General features: G+C 31.9%; 3 protein-coding genes across 8 annotated transcripts; all 3 read left to right on the top strand.

Moving 5' to 3' along the window:
• Window positions 1-330: 330 nt before the first annotated feature.
• LOC104762447 (protein LATERAL ORGAN BOUNDARIES) lies at window positions 331-2,968 on the top strand. 2 transcript variants are annotated; one of them, XM_010485729.3, is made up of 2 exons: window positions 331-649; window positions 2,203-2,968. In XM_010485729.3, exon 2 carries the CDS (start codon window positions 2,231-2,233, stop codon window positions 2,789-2,791), a length of 561 nt encoding a protein of 186 aa, XP_010484031.1. In that variant the 5' UTR covers window positions 331-649; window positions 2,203-2,230; the 3' UTR covers window positions 2,792-2,968. The 2 variants fall into 2 exon arrangements, with proteins under 2 accessions (XP_010484031.1, XP_010484032.1); XM_010485730.3 differs by having other exon boundaries at window positions 355-645.
• Window positions 2,969-14,311: 11,343 nt separating this feature from the next.
• Window positions 14,312-14,734, top strand: LOC147923121 (uncharacterized). Its single transcript, XM_087497918.1, has one exon. The coding sequence runs from the start codon at window positions 14,312-14,314 to the stop codon at window positions 14,732-14,734; it is 423 nt and encodes a 140-aa protein (XP_087354044.1).
• Window positions 14,735-16,761: 2,027 nt separating this feature from the next.
• On the top strand, window positions 16,762-19,432 carry LOC104762446 (arginine-specific demethylase JMJ20-like). 5 transcript variants are annotated; one of them, XM_087498785.1, is made up of 9 exons: window positions 16,762-17,131; window positions 17,290-17,424; window positions 17,509-17,671; window positions 17,770-17,891; window positions 17,994-18,063; window positions 18,146-18,226; window positions 18,313-18,369; window positions 18,464-18,575; window positions 18,925-19,432. In XM_087498785.1, the coding sequence occupies exons 3-9, from the start codon at window positions 17,594-17,596 to the stop codon at window positions 19,359-19,361; spliced, it is 957 nt and encodes a 318-aa protein (XP_087354911.1). In that variant the 5' UTR covers window positions 16,762-17,131; window positions 17,290-17,424; window positions 17,509-17,593; the 3' UTR covers window positions 19,362-19,432. The 5 variants fall into 5 exon arrangements, with proteins under 5 accessions (XP_087354911.1, XP_087354909.1, XP_087354908.1 ...); XM_087498783.1 differs by having other exon boundaries at window positions 16,765-17,131; window positions 18,443-18,575; XM_087498782.1 differs by having other exon boundaries at window positions 16,789-17,131; window positions 17,770-17,888; window positions 17,995-18,063.
• The last annotated feature ends 3,340 nt before the right edge of the window (window positions 19,433-22,772 follow it).

Here is a 22,772-nt window from a genome sequence, read left to right as displayed (position 1 = left end):
ATTCAATTAAAGTCGAGATTGATAGAGATGTTTAGGGTTTGTTGAGGCTCCGGCCATCAGTGTGATGACAGGTATATATAGAGAGATCAGAGGGATATATACACAAATTGATGCTTGATTAGTTAGCTTAGGGTTGATTTTGGGACTGTTAGGGAATATTGTTATCATTGAATGCATGAAGAAAAATCACAAAAGCTAAAGTTAAACAAATTAATCTAATGGGAGACAAAAGTGAGCACAGTGAAATGATATTACTATTATTCTTGAGATGAAATGTCATAGTCATTCTTTAAGGGACATACCCTCTCCTCCTCTTCCTGTTTATTAATTGTTCATTTGTTATTATTACACTTTGTCTTTTGCTCTTTCTTCTTCTTCTCCACTAAAATTTTTCTCTATTTTTTCCCTTTTTATTTGTTTGTTTGGTTTCTTTAAATTCTGATCTTCTATACAAATCTTTCTCAATTCTTCTTGAAATTAGGGTTTCCCTTTCTTTGAGAGGGCTAAAACCCTAATATCTCTCTCTTTGACTAAAGAGTTAAGCCTACTCTATCTACTTTGGAAGCGAAATTCAAAGGCTAAGAAAAAAAGCCCTTGAAAGAGGAAGAAAGATACAAGATCCTCAAAGAACATAAAGATCTAAAGGCAGGTATATATATAAATCTATACATATACGCTTTAATTTGATGTATTTATCTAAATAAATCCTAGATTTATGCATAGCTTCCTTTCATCAAAGACGTAGTCAATTTCTAATCTATGTTTTTATTTTCTATGTTCTACGTGCTATTGCTTATATATATGTGTGTATCCACGCATTTTCACTTTCATCGTTCTGTCACTTTCTTTTGAATTTCTACTCTAATAAAGACTTAAAAAGGTGATCTAATTGTAGCACATGAGACAAAGATATGTAAACACATGTGTAACAAACCTTCATCATAATATGTTATCTCTTTGAATTGGAACTCTAAAGTTTATATACATATATCCAAATTAGTATATATAGACTTAAGGTCAGTGGAATTGCTTCATCTCCACAAGGGAAAGGAGGGATAGAAGGGAAAGAGAAGGAGAGGGACAGATTTTAATAACTGATTTACTAAAGACAACTTTGAAATTCCCATGACCAAGTTTAATTTTGGGGCATACAAATAGAATTTAAACAATGAATTACCTTTCTTAAGTTAATTAGTTTCTTTTTAACAAAGCTAGGGTTGAAGAGAGAGATCGGAAGATGAAGAAGATGATAAAGCACATAAGGGCATGCACAATTTAATTAGAATGAAAAAATGTTTGATTTGGGTAATATATGTCGTATATATATCTATATATATATATATATATATAACAAAAAAAAATTATATGTAGCATTAATATAAATACTAGAGGGATACACAATCATCTGAATCTGACATTTAAAAAAAACTAATTTGACTTTTTTTTTGTCCAGGGAGTTTCGGTACAAACATTTCACTCTCATATAGTTTGAATTTAGTCTTCAACTGATCCACATGTATGTCGTCTTATATACGTTAGAAATAAAAGTGTGTGTGGGTACGTACTATGTAACGCAAATTTTGATAATTTAGCTAAATTTTCTGGATTCTACTTTAAATCATTGTCTCCTTATTTCTGGAGGGAACTTAAGAAGCTATATATATATATATAGCTTCAGACCAGGATTCCTAAATTATTTATATATTTTGAAAAATTATAGCTAGCAAATATAATTTTTGTCAATAAGGTTTAGTAAGAAAAATATTCAGAGACTAGAATTTTAATTTTAACCTTTTAAATGATAGCTTAGTTCATTGGGAAAACACATTATGTAAAACCAAAGTAACTAATAGTTTCCAGCATGTCCTGGAGAATCTCGTGTTCTTAACATGTTCATTAAATCTTCAATTTGGATTTAGGTTTTTGTAAATATATATAGTATGCATGATTTTCGTTTCCTTAGATTGAATGTTGGACATTTTTTTTTGTTAAAAAGACTTAGAAATATTTTTTTTTTAAAAGGAACAATATAACCATTCTAATTTAAGTTTAAAGAAGATGAGTTATATGAAAAGAAACACAACCTTGGAGTTTAGCAAATTCAGCTTATATATATATATATATATGTGTTTGTGACTGTATAAATGCGTATTTAACTTCTTTTTGTCATGCTAAATGTTTTTTTAACTTAATATATATTAGGTGTAAGAAACCAAAGAAAAAAACACAAATGGCGTCGTCATCAAACTCATACAACTCACCATGCGCGGCGTGCAAGTTTCTTCGCCGGAAATGCATGCCGGGATGCATATTCGCGCCATATTTTCCACCGGAGGAGCCACACAAATTCGCCAACGTCCACAAAATCTTCGGAGCAAGCAACGTCACGAAGCTCCTCAATGAGCTCCTCCCTCACCAACGTGAAGATGCAGTCAACTCTTTAGCCTACGAAGCCGAGGCACGTGTCCGTGACCCTGTCTATGGCTGCGTTGGAGCCATCTCTTATCTCCAGAGACAAGTCCATAGGCTTCAGAAGGAGCTCGACGCTGCTAATGCTGACTTGGCACATTATGGTTTGTCTACGTCAGCCGGCGGAACACCGGGCAACGTCGTGGACTTGGTTTTCCAGCCTCAGCCGCTTCAGTCGCAGCAACCACCTCCGCTGAATCCTGTTTATCGACTTTCAGGGGTGAATCCGGTGATGAATCAGCTGCCACGTGGCACCGGAGGGTCGTATGGGACTTTTCTTCCTTGGAACAATGGTCATGATCAGCAAGGAGGTAACATGTGAGTGTTTATAACTTATGTGTACTCATCCTCTCATCTCTCTCTTTCTATATATTTATGAGTGTGGTACGAATACTACTATATTATTTTTTCAATGCATGGACTGTGTGGTACGAATGTTTTATTTATGGGCGGGATGAATTTCCTGTCGAAGTATAAATGCATGGACTGTTCTTATTTATTTATGATATGCTATATACATTATTGTTTATTATTATTATTCGTTTGGTCTTATACAACATCTAAGCTAGGATGTAGTTATGTTAAATGATTAAAAGTTGATTTTGATTTTGTAAGCTATATACAGAAATACTTCTTTTCTTTTGATTTTGTAATATTATAGGTACCTAAGATGTTATTCTACCCCTTTCATTCTAATTACTGTTTTATAAATATTAAGGTTAATATTTACTAGTTTTGTATTTTGGTTTTTTAATATTACATGAATATCTAGAATTTTGTTCATTATGAAACAAGATATTTATTTATCATGAAACGGAAAAGAGCTTTTCTAGTGGCTTTGATGAATTATATTAGTATTTCATCAACATTTATAAATAATATGGTGCTGATTGTTATTGCCTTGGTGGGTTCAATACCTAAACTAGGATGGTAGTTGTGCGTGGATGCATGTTTGAGAGACGTTAAGGGTGCTAATAATTGAGGGATACTGTTTTACTATATATATTAGCTTAACTTCTTTAACTATATATCGTTAAAAAAAAAGAAGTTTGTGAATGATATATAGAAGTGGTACTAATGGTATGATTGTTTACCTGATATATATATATATATATATATATATCTATTCAAGTGTGTGTATGACTGTATGTGTATATGTGTGCAGTGTGTGTATATATATATTATCAGTTATGTATTAAAAAAAATTTAGCGGGTAGAGCGACGACGGCTAGGCATGTGGATTACGAAATTTCCTTTCTCTTTACAAATAAAGATATAGTTTTGGGCTGTCAAAAAATATAATAACAATACTGTATATAGTTTTGGTTATAAAGTTGTTGACAAACAAAAAATATAGTCTAGGTTATTAGTATATTATTGTGGGTGCAGCCTTTCTGTCATATAAAATATGATCGTCATAGTGTTAATGCATGAAAATATTGATAGTAATTACTATTGAATTCTTCTTCTTCCTTTTTTAATCTGATTATGGAGTCATCATATGAATTTTTTTATATGCCAAATATAGTCCAAGTCATGAGTAGTGAAATTGAAGTAGCAATTTATACAAAAAGGGACAATTTTGGGATTTAAATTCCGTACAAAAACAAAAGTATGTTTGTCACATAGTCCCTTTTTTTTTTTGTCAACATTTTGTTTTATTTGCAATACAAGAAAGTGAGCATTTTGGAACTAAAAATGATGTTTTATAATATACTGTATGTAACTAGAATATGGTGGTTCCAAAATGCTCACTTTCTTGTATTGCAAATACAAACTTTATATGAATATGAAACTTTATACATATCGTATAACATCATATTCATATAATATGAATACAGTTTGTATAAAGTTTCATATTCATATAAAGTTTGTAAAAATGATGTTATATAATATACATATATCGTATCCTGCATACATTCATTTTTTGTTTCGTAAACCTACTTGGATGCCTAATTTTTGGTCTATACGTACATAACTACATAAGGCAAACCTTATACTATAATTAAAGTCGAAAGTTTGGTGTATATATATATATATATACTATCGAAGCTTGTGAATTGCAATAAATAGCACTTAGTGGTATAAGTAGCATTATTTTTCCCCCCAAAATTTTTTTTAATTAATTTGTCGAAAGACAGTAACATCTGTTTCTTCTGCCAAATCTAGTTAATTTAACAAGCGTAGTTTAACAAGTAATTCTATATAAGCCCATAATTACCACTCTTTTTATCTAGGCCCAAACAAATACATCATCATATCCAAAATTAAAACAACTCTTTGCCATTTCTTTTTCAACCCCATTCATTTATATATTCTGTAAGTTTTCAATTAGTTTTAGAATTTGAGGTGATATGCTAATTTGAAAGGCATACAGTTTTGAAGGTATCTCTAGAGATAGATATACTCGTTAAACATCTAACAAAGACAAGTTAAATAAAAAGGAAAAAATGTGCTTAAAAAAAAAGAAAAAAAGAATAGCATAGCCCATGGGAAGTAAATATTTTTTTTTTGGCTGCAACGAGGACTATGTATCATCAGAATAAAGGTTCACGCTCTTATATTTGGACCAAAAAAAAAAGAAGAAGATAAAAATTTATCTGACAACGGAAGAGTGCATATGTTATTGTATCAGATAGATAAATTATGTATAAATATATGTATTATTTAAATGTTGGAAAAGGACTTTTGGATATTGTTGCGGAGAAAATAATAGGAACTCATCGAGAATCCATCAAACCCATCAATCAGTCGATGTCTTTAAAGACGTGAAAAGGAAGCAAACTCTGAGTTTCTGCCTTTGAGCTAAACTACAAAAACCCAACAAGACATTTTCTTTTTCCATTGTGCATTAATGCGGGTCCGATCCTTTGCTACTTTTTACAATTATAATTCATCAAAAACTTAATATATACATATATCTGTACATATATACACATATATCTAAAAACAAGTAGAAATTTAGTTTCGACTAGAGTCAAAAAAATTCGAAGTCCGAGGATTAAATCAATCTTTTCATACCCAATGGTTTTCAGATTAGTCCTTTCAGTTATTAAAAATACGAAAATAGTTGTATCATATATATATATATATATTAGTTGTATAATTTTCACGAGAAATAACATATATAGATGAGCTTCCATGTTTTTTAGTGTGCATTTGGAAATAGTTGGTGTATTTGATGATATATATATATATGATCTTTAGTCTTTTTATAAAAAAAGAAAATAAATAAAGAATGATCTTTAATCTTCCAATGATTGGTTTGCAAGAATATTAGGATTCAATAATGATAGAACAATAAATTAATAACGTTATAACCGCCGACCATTGTCTCGATAAATTCTAATAATAGTGGGTTGAGATTTGGATTTGGAATATGCCTCCTTTTTGTTCCACTTTATCTAGTATAATTCTTTCACAATCATAATTTATATTTCTAGATTTAAGACTGATTAAACAAAATGTTAAGAGTGATTGTTCCAAAAAAAGAAAGTTGTTAAGACTATATATAAACTGGTATTTTCTTTCCATATAGATTTCTGGACGACATACTTGAGACTATTATTTGCTTTATATATATTCCATACTTAGTAGTGGATGTCAGATCAGTAAGTTCTTTGACATTAAGTTTTGTTTGAGAATTTGACACAACTAAACTAAGGAAATATATGAGAATGTGAAGGCATACATACATACATACTCCTTTCTGTAGTTTGACTGTTCACAAAAATACGTAAAACTTTGGTAAACTGATAACTAAAATAAATGCTCACTCAAGTGTTAATTTTTAATTTGATAAATAATTTTTGTGAAATACCTGAAAGAGTTATCAGACGATTTATAGTATCAAACAAAAGTCGGTATCAACAACTGCTAACACTAACCTGGTGCATGAAAATGTTAATATATGTGTTCTTTATCAGTTATTTAGAGCAACTATATATTGGTATATTAAAATAACATTACTCCACTTACTTAGTCCACTAATGCATTGTTGTTGTTGTTGCTATTTATATGCATGCCTTTGAAAGGAAATCATGGCAACAATTATTGAGAACTCTTTTGTCAATCATAAGCACTATTCAGGATTCATAAGATCTGAATTCCCAACTATTTCAGCCATCGTGTCATACGAATAGATTATACTAAAAATGGAAAATATAATAATAATCATGATTGTTAAAGCCGCATGCATTGAACAGAACCACAAAAATGATTGATTGATAGATGGATACATACGAGAATCTGAGGATTTGAAAGAGGTCCAGTTAGATTTCTGAAAAAGAATATGTGAAGTGTGTTTCCATATAAAATAATTTCAATTTGATTAGCAGTTTCTTTGTCTTAAGCAGAAAGGAGAGATGATAATGTTCATCGATTAATAGAGTTTTGTTTGACTAATCTTTTGACTGAATTATACTAATGAAAAGGCAAATATTCTCAGTTGAGTTGCATTACTGAATCCAACCGACACACTTGACGAAATCCACATGGAATTAAAAATTAGGCTGATGTTGATGTTAAGACTTTTATGCCAAAGCAAAAATGTTTAGAAAAAGATCTGAAATTATTTTGAAAACGGTTCTGAAACATTTACGAACCAAGCCGGGGGGGGGGGGGGGGGCTCAACATTTTTTTTTTTTTTTGTGGTTTGTTAGAAAAATTTAAAATAAAATTAGCGGTACTTTTGGATTTTGATAAACTAAAATAAAGGAATATGATGTTACAAAAAAAATAAGGGATATTTTCTAAAAATACCCCTTTTCATATGTCATTTTTCAAAAATATTTTTTTATATTATCAATTTTTAAAAATACCCATTTTCTATGTATAAAATTATTAAATTCTAAGTACTAAACTCCAAATACTTAATTATATCCCCTCAAAATTATACCCTAAATGTAAAATAGATAACCCAAACCAAAAAAAATTCTAAAAATTAATTTAACATATTGTAATTGTATAAAAGAAGAAAAAAATTAAATTATTAAAAAACTTATATTTTTCAAAAGGGATATCCTAAAAAAAGCTTTTCTAACAAATTCTCAAAAAATAAAAATTAAAAAAATGATATTAATTATAAAAAGGGAGATTCTCAAAAATAGCACCAAAATAAGTTTTTTCCAAACTTAGCACAATATCTCTAAAATTCCAAAAATAACACCAATTAATCTTTTAAAATTAAATCCTAAATTTAAAATACTAAACCGTACCCCTCAAAACTATACCGTAAATGTGAAATTGAGAACCCAAACCTAAAAAACAAAATTCTAAAAATTAATTTTAAATATTTTAATGTGTTAAATAGTGCTTTTTTGAAATTTATGGAATGTGTGCTATAATTGTCCATAAAACTTGTTTTAGTGCTATTTTAGGGTATTTCTCTTATAGAAATCATCTCTGAATTAAATTCTTTACTTTTTATGTAAATCTTGGGAATTTAAAAACTAATTACTTTTGCCAGAAAAAAATAATTACTTTTTCTGAAAAGAAATAATTACTAACGCCAAACTGATTCAAAGGAAATTAGTTTCTAACTGTCTAGAAATTTTACAAAATAGTAAATCAGTGCTAATATTAGAAAAAAAAAATTGGATGAAAGAAAACTCACAACAAATTGTTGTCAAAGTCTGTAAATTAACATCTGCTTGAACCATTACGGAAGTAAGCAGAAAGCTTTCACCATAATCGCTTAGCCAACAAGTAGGTTGAGGAATGTTATAAACTCTTAAAAGAGTTCTATAACATTAAACTATATATATACACTCACAAACAACAATCAAATCAGACAGGAACTTACATTGTTCGAAGAAGCTAAGCTGAGATACTTATTATATTGGTAACGTCCTTAGGGCGATAGCTAGGATCTGTGAATTACTACTCTCTACGTCGAAATGTTCCTCTGTCGTGTAGCTGATTTATATAATTTGCCAAAAACCTTGGATTCCTTTTTCTATGAACCAAACATACGCTCCCATGCATGAAAGATAACATTAAATCCAATAAAGAGTAGACCAGTCTCAAATAAAAAGGCTCACACTTATATATAAAGAGTACGACTAAATCCCAAAAATCCCAAAATTGGGGATATCATAATTTAGTGTCATTGTCAAACCTGACTAAACAAACTCAGCAATCTATTTTTATCTTTCCGGTGTCATACCGATAGTGATACTAGCAAGTACCAAAAAAGAATGACCTGATGAATGGGCTTCGTCTCCGAAATGGATCACAACGAAGACAACCATATGTAGATACAAACTAAATTATACAAATTTTAAACAAACATAGAAGAATACAAGTGGCCGAACACAAGCGAGCCGAGATTCTTATTGACTACGCAAATTAAGACTTCATCTGTGTTGGTTTGTGGTCGGTTTATGCCCATGATTTGGCAGCATACCAAACCGGTTTAATTGAACCGGGGTAATTAAGAAGTTGTTTTTCAAAAAATGCGAAACTCGTTTGTGGCTGTTCGTGAAGTCTCTTGCCTTGTATATAAAAGGAGAATTACGCATAGACATGAAAATAACTTGGACAACACTTGTGTCCATTGACGTAGAGAGAGAGAGTAAAACGTCATAGAGAGAGAAAGCTTCGAGAGAGCAACGAAAAGAACATTTGAACGGTGGCTTATGGTTGATTTCCATTTGTGATTTCAACTCTGATTTCTGCATCAATTCTTAGAAGATTTCATGCTATATTCGTCACTAAACCGGCCAAGGTACGTTTCCGGTTTCACACTTCCGCATAGAAATTTGTTACAATCTGAAAGAGAGCCAATATAGTCGAACATGTGGACATGAAGAGTGAAACCATGTGGCGGCAACCACACCACCACTGTTTCTCCAAAAAAACTTGGTTTAAAATTGAAATATCACTTAAAATATTTGTTCATCGATCCCATTTTCACATGAATCTAAAGAAACTTATTATTATTATTATTATTAATATTCATCTTATTATAGATATCAGTTAACATGTATAAGAAAAAAAGGAAATATCCATAACTAGAATTTTTGAATTATATCTACACTCGCATTTCTTCCATCCCTTTAGTCTTCATCCTGCATTATTTATCACCATATATTACAAACCCTGTCAATTATACTATTACACAACACACACACATACATACATGCATATATACATTTAAAGAAATAGTTTAAAGAGAAAGAGATTTACTGCGAGTGTGAAGTTGAGTGAAAGGTATATGTAGATGAAGGATGCTCGCATTGGCCATACACTCTTTAAAGCAGTTTGACGTGAACTCTGGATCGCTGCATGTGATTTCACATTTGAATATACACAAATGATCTACTGTTTCTGTTCCAATTACAGCCAAAACGATCATCATGATCACCACCACCACAGCCAATTTCTTTTCCATTTCTCTCCTTAATTTGAAAATATGTATATAATATGATATAGAATGCCTATATTTACTCAGTGGGAACGAAGTTTTGTCTATTTATAAAGAAAAAATCACCAATCCTCGGTGGGGGTTATTAGTTTGAGATTTATATAGAGTTTTAAAGATTTTAAATGTTATGTAGAATCTGTTGTTATTGGATTAAGATTTTGCTAAACTCTGTTAAAGTTTAGTGTTATTAGTTTGTGATTTGTAAAAAGTCATTTAAAATCTAACAAACTTGGGTTATTGGATTCCGACTTTTATAAAGTCATTAAAAGTTTTTTATTATTCAATGAATAAAATAAAAGAATCTAGAATTGTTAATGAATTCAATTATTATGTTATTGGTTCATGATTTTAGACACTTTCTTTACAAAATAAAGTCATGAAAAATGTCACAAAAATACATGGATTGTTTGGAACACTTTACAAGATTTTAGAAAACTAATCAACAAAACTCTCTAGTGATCTTTAACAATTTTTCACTTATTCACTTTTAATGATTTTGTTGAACTCTTCAAATTTTTTTATAAATTAGAATCCAGTAACCAACCCTTTAACTTCATTCTGTTAACTTTATATATATGTTAGTCAAGCCATTAAAATGGTAACTTGGAAAATTGACTGTAGAACTCTTAACAATCGCATATGCAAAATTTTTTATTGGCTATTTCAAAGAGAGACTCTGACCAATAATAACCATATGTATTATGTAACACACCATTTAAAGTAGAAAATAACATTAGAAGATTTTAGTTACGTATAAAATTGACCCATCCTGTTCCAGAATTCAACACGTCACCGTTTGATCTACAGTAAGCCATTACATATTGGGCCAATAAATGAGCCGTACCAATTCATTAGCCGCAGCATTTTAGAATAATATAACCCAAACACCACGTTTTATGTGAGGAAGTTTGTAAGAGCGTCATTAGTGGTTGTTGCTCTCTGGTTGCTTTACCAAAATTTTAATGCATAAAAAATAGAAAATATTTATAAGATAAGAGTGAGAAGAGAAATCGTTTCTCACATTGCTGTGGGAAGCAAGGATTCTTATACTGTTTATACAACTGTCCACTTATTATTGGTTTACGCTTATTTCAATTAAAATACTTTTTTTTTGAGCAACGCTCGTGAATTCCACCCTTAATGATGGTCTAAGTGAGTTAGAGAGTCTCTTTGGTTCTTCACCTGTCGTTATCAACTGTACCGGCGCTTTGATCGGAGGTTCTTCACCGGTGGTAGCTACGAAATTTTCTGAGAGTTGGGGGAAATGAGAATAGAGATTATAGGTCAAATTGAGAAAATCAATGGTAACGATTTGAGTTACGACGCTTTTGCGGAGAGATACTTAGCCAAGAACCAGTCAGTAGTAATCTCCGGTCTCACGACGATTGGAGAGCTCGGGAAGATTGGGTTTATAAGAATGGATCTTTAGGCTGATGTTGATGTTAAGACTTTTATGCCAAAGCAAAAATGTTTAGAAAGGATCTGAAATTATTTTGAAAACGGTTCTGAAACATTTACGAACCAAGCCGGGGGGTCTAAACATTTTTTGTTTGGTAGTTTGTTAGAAAATTTAAAATAAAATTATGTTACTTTTGGGTTTTGATAAACTAAAATAAAGGAATGAGGTTACCAAAAAAAAAAAGAACTAAAGAAACGATATTAATTAGAAAAAAAACGTCTCTGAATTAAATTCTGAACGTTTTATGTAGATATTGTGAATTTAAAAATTAATTACTTTTGCCCCAAAAAAATAATTACTAACACCAAACTGATTCAAAGGAAATTAAATATTACAAAATAGTAATTCAGTGTGAATATTAGAAAAAAGTTAGATGAAAGAAACCTAACAACAAGTTGTTGTCAGAAGTCTTTAAATTAACATCTGCTTGAACCATTACGAAAGTAAACAGAAAGCACCTTAATCGCTTAGCCAACAAGTAGGTTGAGCAATGTTATAAACTCTTACAAGAGTTCAACATGACATTAAACTATATATATACACTCACAAACAACGATCAAATCATACAGGAACTTACATTGTTCGAAGAAGCTAAGCTGAGATACTTATTATATTGGTAACGTCCTTAAGGCGATAGCTAGGATCTGTGAAATACTACTCTCTACGTCATGATCCTCTATCGTGTTGCTGATTTTGTAATTTGCAAAAAACCTTGGATTCCTTGTTCTGTGAACCAAACATGCTTGTGTTCGCGTTCCTCGAATTTAAAGATTTTCTGATAAAGATTTTCCGAGTGTACAACTCAGAGAAGTCACATACAAGTTTGGTGTTAGAATTTCCTTCATAAATATTTTATTCATCTCCGATCCGTAGTGCAATCTGAATGAAAATTGACGAGACTTATTTTTTATTTTAATTTTTTTTTCTAACTCTGTTGCTTAGATGCATATCTAATTATCTATGTTTGCCAACGGTCCAACTAATGTGTAACTCTTTAAATTTGTAAAATAATAGTAATAAGTTAGAGAAAAAAATATCTGTGTTTGTCATCTACTGATTTACAAGTTTACGACAAATCATTTTTTTTTTTTTGCAAATCAGTAGATGTCGCTATGTTCTCCGAATTTATAATACTTGTTCATCCCATATAATTTTCGCATGAATATGAGAAATCTTGTTTTTTTTTATTATTAAATCTTGTTATATATATATATATATATATATGTTTTCTTAAACATACAGAAAAAAAAGTAAGTGTGATAGATTGCTGTCAAAAAAAAAAGTAAGTGAAAGATTCAATCATGAAAAATTTGGAAAACTTTCTCGATGCTTTGATTCTTCAATCACTCTAGTCTTCATCCTGCATCATCACCATAAAAACCATGCAATTAATTTCATTAATCATTATATACACACATATATATTGTCATAGTCACACACGAATGCTATATATATAGAAGAGAGAGAGAGAGAGAGTTACTGCGAATGGGGAAGTAGAGTGAAAGGTATTAGCAGGTGGAAAGCATTTCCTTCGTACACAGTCCGTATAGCATTCCCGAAAGTAAAAGTAATGATGACCACTATTGCAGAAAGATCTACATTCCTCTTCACATGGGATCTCGCATTCCCTTTCTACACATAGTTTGTAGCATCCTGGCATGGAGGGTATAGCGCATGATGATCGACAATTCAATTCACATGTAATATCTTCTGCTTTTCCTCCAATGGCAACCATCACTACTACCAAAACCAACATCATCACAACAGTACTCCACTTGTTCTCCATTTTTCTCTTCTTATTTTTTATTTTGCTTCAAAATTTATTCGTATATATATGATGGAAAGCTCTCAGTCGATGTATATATACAATATAAAGATGGAATGACCAAATCTTTTGTATTGTTTCCGTTACATGTCATGTAATTTCTATGACGAGCCTTAATTATAGCAAGTCATTTATTTGTGAAGCGTTCAAACTTTGAGTAGCTTACAAAATGCATATGGAAACATAAAACTATTATTTTGCATTTTGTAAGCTACTCAAATTTATATGTCTGTTACAGCACATGCATGATCATGCATCATGCATACTAAATTTTGCATAATGCAAAATAATTTATATGTCTTCTTCTGTCTGTTACAGCAAATGCATGATCACAAACAATATTTTATACTATTATCAATTTATTGTTTTGTAATATATCCAAATCCCATATATATACCATTTACTGATTGTTATTATTGATAAAAGTCATTTATTGTAAATATAATTGCACCGTTTATCCTTTAAACTCACCGGATTATCATGCATCCTTTCATTTTCACTTAGAATGAGAGTAATAACAAGATTATACTGATCACCTGATTTTGCCTTGTTCTTTGTCGTCTCGTTCTATTAGTTAAAGCTTAAAAACAATGAACCTATAAGGGGTGCTTACGATCCCATGCATGAAAAATAACAATAAATCCAATAGTTAAAGAGTTCTGGGATATTCAGGCTAGAAGTTCTGATTCGTGGCTATGGAAAGATCTACTTAAGCTCAGTGACCTAGCCAAAAATTTTATCGGTTATACTGTGCGCAATGGAGCTACGGCCTGGTTCTGGCATGACAAATGGACAAATTTGGGCCCTTTGATACACTACTTGGGAGAAGATGGACCTCGACTCCTGCGAGTCCCCAGAAATGCAAAGGTTCGGGATGCCTGCAACCGGGATGGGTGGAGGTTACCAAATCCAAGGTCTGATCAGGCACTTTCTCTTTCAATTCACCTATCCTCCATTGATCTTCCCTCTTCCTCTAAGCTTGAGGACTCTTTTGAGTGGTTAATTGAGGATAAACCTATTGGAAATTACTCTTCAAGCAAAACTTGGAAGATTTTAAGACCGAGAGAGGAGAACAAAAGCTGGGCTGATCTTGTGTGGTTCAAAGGCGCTACTCAATTTCTGGATAGCAAATATGGACAGGCTTCCAACGTTTACTCGACTTGCCTCTTGGGGCATGCAAGTCTCAGTAAACTGTTGTCTATGCTCTTCAGCAAGTGAGACTAGAGATCATCTATTCCTTCATTGCTCTTTCTCTAAAGTTATCTGGGAAGCAGCACTGCAAAGGATTAGACAGCAGAACGTCCATTTTGCAACTTGGTCCTCTATGTTAAACTGGGCAAAGGGAAGCAACGACTCTTCACCACGTACTATACGCCTGCTGCTTGTTCATTCGATTGTGTACAATGTTTGGAGACAGCAAAATAATCTTCTTCACAACCAAGTCATCATTCCGCCTCTCACCATCTTCAAGCACATTGTTAGGCAAATCATCAACTCTATTTCAGCAAGGAGTACTAGGAAGAATTTCCATAATCTGATGCTTTCTTGGATCTAAACTTCAGGTCATCTTTTATCCTACAAGAGATTGGTTTCTCAACAGTGATGCTCTGTTTTTTCATTTTTTTTGGCAGAGTTCACATGTTATGTTGTAATTTTTTTGTAACATGTAAACCTTCATTATATGATATTAACTTTTGAGCAAAAATAGTTAAAGAGTAGACCAGTATCAAATAAAAAGGTTCACACTTTATAAAAGAGTACGACTAAATCCCAAAAATCCCAAAATTGGGGATATCAACATAATTTGGTGTCATTGTCAAACCTAACTAAACAAACTCAGCAATAATTTTTTTTTTTTTTTGGTATACCAGTGTTATACCGATATATAGTGATACTAGCTAGTACCACAAAAAGAATGACCTGATGATGGGCTTCTTCTCCGAGATCGATCACAACAAAGACAACCGAGCCGAGATTCTTCTTGGCTACGAAAATTAAGACTTCATCTGAAAGAGAGCCAGTATAGTCGAACATGTGGACATGAAGAGTGAAACCATGTGGCGGCAACCACACCACCACCACTGTTTCTCCAAAAATACTTTGTTTAAAATTGAAATATGATAATATCACTTAAAATATTTGTTCATCGATCCCATTTTCACATGAATCTAAAGAAACTTAATATTATTATTAATATTCATCTTATTATATAGATATCCGTTTACATGTATAAGAAAAAAAGAAAAGAAAACGTAAAGTATCCATAACTAGAATTTTTGAATTATGTCTGCACTCGCATTTCTTCCAACCCTTTAGTCTTCATCCTGCATTATTTGTCACCATATATTACAAACCATGTCAATTTTACTATTACACAAGACACACACACATACACTGATACACACACTCATACATACATGCATATTTACATTCAAAGAAACAGTTTAAAGAGAAAGAGATTTACTGCGAGTGTGAAGTTGAGTGAAAAGTATTTGTAGATGAAGGATGGATGCATTTGGCCATACACTCTTTAAAGCAGATTGACGTGAACTCTGGATCGCGACATGTGATTTCACATTTGAATGTACACAAATGATTTATTGCTTCTGTTCCAATTACAGCCAAAACGATCATCATCATCATCACCACCACACTCAATTTCTTCTCCATTTCTCTTCTTAATTTGAAAACTTTATGTATATAATATGATATATAATGTTTATATTTACTGATCAGTGGAAACAAGTTTTCTCTATATATAAAGATAAAATCACCAACCCTTTATCTTTATTCTGGTAACTTTCTATATATGTCAGTCAAGCCATTAAAATGGTAACTTTGAAAATTGACTGTAGAACTCTCAAAATCGCATATGGAACTGACAATTTTTTGACTGGCTATTTCAAAGAGAGACTATTAGCTAGATTGGCAAAGCGTTTTTGCAAGCGTTATGTGTCAAACGCCCATGTTCAACGCCAATCAAAAATAATTTTATCTCTTTCACACGTGTTACAAAAAATGATAACTGCTATAAAAAGTAAAGCGTTATGACGCTGGATTTGAGAGAGTTTGGGATATTATTTTTAAATAATTATCACTTAAAATATATTAATTTTGAAACAAAAATATTCTGGTAAAAAAATATTTAACTTGAGTCCAAATAATCAACAATATACTCGAATATGGTTTCAATATTCCTTTATGGAGCATATATGGAGAGCTCGTAGATGATTTTTTTTTTTTGCTTTTGTTATTTGTTTCTGAACGAGATGTTTTTTATAATTTTGTTTTTTAATAAAATTAGTGATAAATAAATTTTTTTTTCAAGCATTTTTATTTATTAAAAAAAATTAGGTCTTCCTCCCTGCCCCCGCTCACAGTTCCCTGCTCCCCGTCCCTACTTCAGCTGCTTACCGTTGTTGCTCCCCTCCCCGTTTTGCCAATCTAGAGTTATGACGACCAATAATAACCATATAAGAAAGGAAACCCATCTGGTTCCGGAATTCAACACGTCACCGTTTAATCTACAGTGAGCCATTACATATTGGGCCAATAAATGGGCCGTACCAATTCATTAACCGCAGCGTGTTAGAATAATTTAACCGAAACACCGCGTTTTATCTGAGGAAGTGAGTTAGAGAGTCTCTTTGGTTCTTCACCTGTCGTTATCAACTTTACCGGCGACTTTGATCGAAGGTTCTTCACCGGTGGTAGCGACGAAAAGTTCTGAGAGTTGGGGGAAATGGGAATAGAGATTATAGGTCAAATTGAGAAAATCAATGGTAAAGATTTGAGTTACGACGCTTTTGCGGAGAGATACTTAGCCAAGAACCAGCCAGTAGTAATCTCCGGTCTCACTGACGATTGGAGAGCTCGGGAAGATTGGGTTTGTAAGAATGGACGCCCTAATCTCCACTTCATTGCCACTCACTTCGGAAAATCCAAAGTTCAGGTAAAAAGGTTCATGCTTTCATAAGACTATTAGTAGCTTTGGTTAGCTTTAGCTCCCATATGCCAAATTCGTTAAAAGGATATAACAAAGATTGAATCTTTTTTGGTTTTGGGAATGAATTGTTTGTTCATTGACTTGGTGGTGTTGGTTATCTACAGGTTGCAGATTGTGATACGAGAGAATTCACAGATCAGAAAAGATTAGAAATGTCTGTTAGTGCCTTTGTGGAGCAATGGGCAAATGATTCTATCAAGGAATCTGTCTTGTATCTGAAAGATTGGCACTTTTTCAAGGTGCATATCTGAGGTTACTTTCTCTTTAGCTTAAGTGAAGCAAAGAGATTGCTTTATAGTGAGAGTTGATTGTGCTGAATGCAGGAGTATCCAGACTATACAGCCTACCAAACGCCGCTGCTGTTTTCTGATGATTGGCTTAATATCTATCTAGACAATTACCATATGCATGAGGATAGAGATAATGTACAGAAGTATGATCAAATTAGCTGCTCTGATTATCGGTTTGTTTATATGGGTGGAAAAGGTCTGAGTAAAAAGATCAAACAAACTGTTTGTGTTGTTGTCTTTTTGAGTGTTTTGGCCTTTGGAGAAAGCTGATAATTTCTGAACTCTTGCTTGCAGGATCTTGGACACCTCTACACGCTGATGTATTTAGATCTTATAGTTGGTCAGCTAATGTTTGTGGTAAAAAAAGATGGCTTTTTCTTCCTCCTTCTCAAAGTCATCTTGTTTATGACAGGAAAGTGTTTTTTTTATCCTATTGGTTATGTAACTTTTCTGTGAATTGTCTGTGATCCACATTTCTTCACTCATGTGTTAGCCTTATAGTTAGATGATTTTTTCAGGTACATGAAGAATTGTGTTTATAACATCTTTGAAGAGGTGAATGAAACTAAATTCCCCGGTTTTAATAAGGTAAAAATCAGCTGGTCTTACCTTCAATCTGTAAGCTCGTCTTTCACCACGTGTTTATTCACATTTTGTGGTTTGCATTCAGACCACCTGGCTTGAATGCATTCAAGAACCCGGTGAAGTTATCTTTGTTCCCAGTGGGTGGCATCATCAAGTATATAACTTGGTATCTCTCTCCCCCTTTCTCTTTCCCTCTCAATGTATGTACACCAACATTGTTTTCTTGAATCTTCTCCAATATGTTTTATACAGGAAGACACGATATCTATAAACCACAATTGGCTTAACGCATACAACCTATCCTGGGTGGTAATGACTTCTCGACTTGTGTTTCTAATTTTCTATATAAGGAAATATGAAACTGAACTAAAATAGGAAGTAGTCATGTTTGGTTGAGTTTCAGTGGGATCTACTGTGGAAGGACTACAAGGACACTGAAGAGTCAATAGAAGACGTCAGAGACATATGTGATGATTTTGAAGCTATTTGCCAGCGTAATCTTGCTGCCAACACAGGTTCATGCGTGACTTATCTCAATTCGACAGATCCGTGTCCTTATATTCTTCCCAATTTATCTCCTTTTCGTAATTTGATTGGTAGTTGAAGCTCTACATTTCTTTCTGAGATCTTTCGAGTGAAAATTTTGAATATGTTTGAGGAATTGAATGCAGAGATTACAGCTATCTGTGTAGGGTGTTTGGAGAACTCACAGTGCAGTAGATAATAAGTGACTCTTTTGGTTGACTGAATGTATTCTTATGAATGTATAATTGAACAATAGATTCAAGAAAACCCTTAAGAGTTTTGGATATATGAACATGAACATCCTTATTTTGACACCGTCTCTTCTATTATCATCTACAGGAATGAATTTGAATGACTTTTTCCTCTTCATGTCACTGTTCTCTTTGGGCAACATGGTTCTCCTGCAGTCTTACTCTGACAAACACAAAACCCCGAAGTCGTGTTCCTCAGCAATGGCACAGAATATGTTATTGAATCTCTCAACTATAAAGAAAACCATGCTGATGATGATATCTGCGGGCGGCGTAACTGCAAAAGAAGTGCATCTGGACATGCGAGAAACACTAGAGAATCCACAGTTTCTCAGTTTGGTCAGAGACATGGGAAGAACTTATGCAATGGTTCACATGGAGGAAGAGGATCAGGTACTCTCTTCGAAAGAGTTATTACAAAAACTCAGTGGTTTTGCAGATCCAAAGATGCAAATATGTTCTCCGAAATATCTTGTTGAAATTATAAATCATCATAATACTTTTTTCTCCCATCTCTTAGCATAAAATTGTGAATATGAACTGAGAACAAAAAAAGAAGAAGAAATAAATATATATATCATCATCACTTTCACTTACTTGTCTCCATATCTTCTTTTTCTTCTTTGGCCTTCACATTTTTGTGTTTCTACACACATTCAATGGAATGAGTAATATTTGTTTGTTTCTTTTGATTTATGAGGTCTATTCCTTGATTACTATTTTTTATGCGATGTTCAAACTTGGCTATTCGAATTTGCATATACGGAACTAAGCAAAAGATGAACTATATATAAAGTAGTAAATTGACTAATTTTATTATTCTATTTTGTAATAAAATCAAAAGGTAAGTCGACAATAATTTTTCAATCTAAAACTTTTATAAACCCTGTGACAAAAAACAAAATAAAATATAATTGATTATTTTCTATGAGATTTTTTTTAATATGATCAATCTCCAGAATTTTTAACTAGATTCATTTCTTACAATCTAACCATCAAAATTGTTAAACTATTAATTTGATTATAGTAAAGGTTTATAATAAACTATCAATTCAACTATCTAACTATTTTGTTGTTCTATTTATATTAATTTTTATGAATATATATATATATAAAATCATTGAAGTGAATATTACATTTTTGTGGGAAACAAAATCAAATAAAACTTTACATTTTTGAAACATTAAAACATTTTGAGTTTTTGTAAAAAAAAATTGTCAAGTGCTACAACATTTTGAATTTTTGTTAAAATAGTTTTACCACGAAATAAACGGAATATTTTCCATCTATTTACGTTTAGCATATGTGTTTACATTAGCGAACAAACAATCCATCTCCCAATATTATTCACTCAGAGCTAGGATATACTCATTTCACTAGTTTTCAATCAAAGAGAATGCAAACATACAATCCAAGGTTGCCCATTAGTTATTACAACACACACATATATAACACTAGATTTTCAATCAAAAGTGGTAGATTTGTTCTTCAGAATACCTTGTTGAGTTGATATAAGATCATATGTAATACTTGTTCATCCCATGAATTTGAGAAACCATTTGAGCTATAGCCTGTTAATTGATCTTATTGAATTTTCTTTTATAAAAAGAAAAAGAGTTACATGATGACAAGCCTTGAACCACCCTGATTTATTTCATTCTCTATATCCCCCAAATAACTTGTATTTCAATATTATAAACCTTGTCCATTTCGCTACATGTAGAGATATGAACTTAAGATATATACAAAAACACACAGACACAATCAAGACTAGATTTGCATACATATATTCATATAATATCGGTAGGGTGGTTTCAGGTGGATAGTTGCATTTCTCGATCAGACACAGCTTATGGCAGATCTTTCTGTAGTACCTTAAAATGTCGCTACAGTTAATCACACAGTTCGATTCACATGATCCGTCGTCTGCCTCTACTTCCATGGCTACCATCACCACCAAAATCATCATCATCATCATCACCAAATTCCTCTCCATATCTCTTGTTTCTTCTTTGGCCTTATTTTATGTATTCAATGGACGTTAATTATACATGTGTCTATATATATAACTTGACCAAACCTTTATTGATGGTACACGCATATTTATGGCAAGTCATTTGTTTTTGCATATCTCATGTTGGACTAATTCATATATTTGTGAAATGGTATAGCTAGACATAAATTGAAGTTGAATTTTGAGTGATATATCTATCGAATGAAGTAGCTAAGTTATTTCGTAGAAAGTTGGGATTATTTCATATGCAAACAATCAAAGACTCTTGACTCTTCTACGAACCATAAAACATTTCAAGTTTTCCGATTTTTTTTTTTTTTTTTTGCCAAGTACAACGATATTTTGAAATGTTGTTAAAATAGTTTTATCGCAAACAAAACAGAATATTTTCCTTCTATTTACGATTATTATATGTGTTTAAATTAGTAAAAGATTTTTTTTACGCAAACAATCATATTTTATTAAAAACCCTGTGACAAAAAACAAAATGTCAAAAAAAATATATAATTGATTTTTAATGAGTTTTTTTTTCAAAAAAAATATGTCCAAAATCAATCCGGAATTTGTTAACTAGGTTCATTTTTACAATCTTATCATCAAAATTTGTTAGAACTATTAATTTGATTATAGTAAACTTTTAATTCAGTTATCTAATTATTTTGTTGTTTTACTATTTAAGTTAAAATTTTGATGAATATAAAAATAAAAATCATTGAAGTGAATATTATATCTTCGTGGGAAACAAAATCAAATAAAAGTTTACATTTCCGAAGCATAAAACATTTCCTGTTTTGGAAAAAAAGTTTTGCAAAGTACAACGACATTTTGAAGTTATGTTAAAATAGTTTTGCCGCCAAATAAACAGAATATTTTCCTTCTATTTACGATTATTATATGTGTTTAAATTAGCAAAAGATTTTTCTTTTTAATGTGGTTGACATCTTTTATAAAGTACAACACCCTAAATATAAATGCCACCAAACAATCCATCTCCCAAAATTATACACATAGAGCTAGAAAACGATCAGCAAAATTAATTATCCACACAGAGATAGAAAACGATCAGCATATACTCATTTCATTAGTTTTCAATCAAAAGTAAATGCAAACAAACAATCCGAGGTTGCCCAATAGCTATTACAACACATGTATATATACAACACTAGATTTTCAATAAAAAGTAGTAGATTTGTTCTTGAGAAGACTTGAGTTGATATAAGATCATATATATAATACTTGTTCATCCCATGAAGTTGAGTAAAGCATTTGGCTATAGCCTGTTAATTGATCTTATTGGATTTTAACTTCTGTTACATATATAATAAAAAAAGAGTTACATGATAGACAATCCTTGAACAACCACCCTGATTTATTTCATTCTCCCAGATAACTTGTATTTCAATATTATAAACCTTATCCATTTCGCTACATATAGAGATATGAACCTACATATGCACAAACACACACAGACACAATCACGAGTAGATGTGCGTACACATAGTCAGAGAATGTCGGTTTGGTGGTTTCAGGTGGATAGTTGCATTTCTCGACCAGACACTGATTATGGCAGATCTTTCTGGAGTACCTTGAAATTTTCGCTGCAGTGGATCACACAGTTCGATTCACATGATCCGTCGTCTGCCTCTACTTCCATGGCTACTAATACCATCACCACCAAAATCATCATCATCACCACCACGTTCCTCCTCTCCATATCTCTTCTTTCTTCTGTGTGGCCTTATTTTATGTATTCAATGGTCAAGTTAATCTATATTATTAATTTCACAGCATTTTTGAGTAGAAGCCTTAGAGTTCAAAGGTATTTAGAGAGAATTCTAATTAATATAAATAAAATAATAAAAATTAATAAGCTGCTGGCCGAGAAGATGGAAACTATATTATCTCTTAACTCCCTTCGACTT

The sequence above is a fragment of the Camelina sativa genome, chromosome 18, assembly GCF_030686135.1.
Source record: "Camelina sativa cultivar CO46 ecotype springtype chromosome 18, ASM3068613v1".
Lineage (NCBI taxonomy): Eukaryota > Viridiplantae > Streptophyta > Magnoliopsida > Brassicales > Brassicaceae > Camelina > Camelina sativa.
The sequence above is the reverse complement of the archived record's forward strand: the minus strand, read 5'-3'. Positions and strand labels throughout refer to the sequence as shown.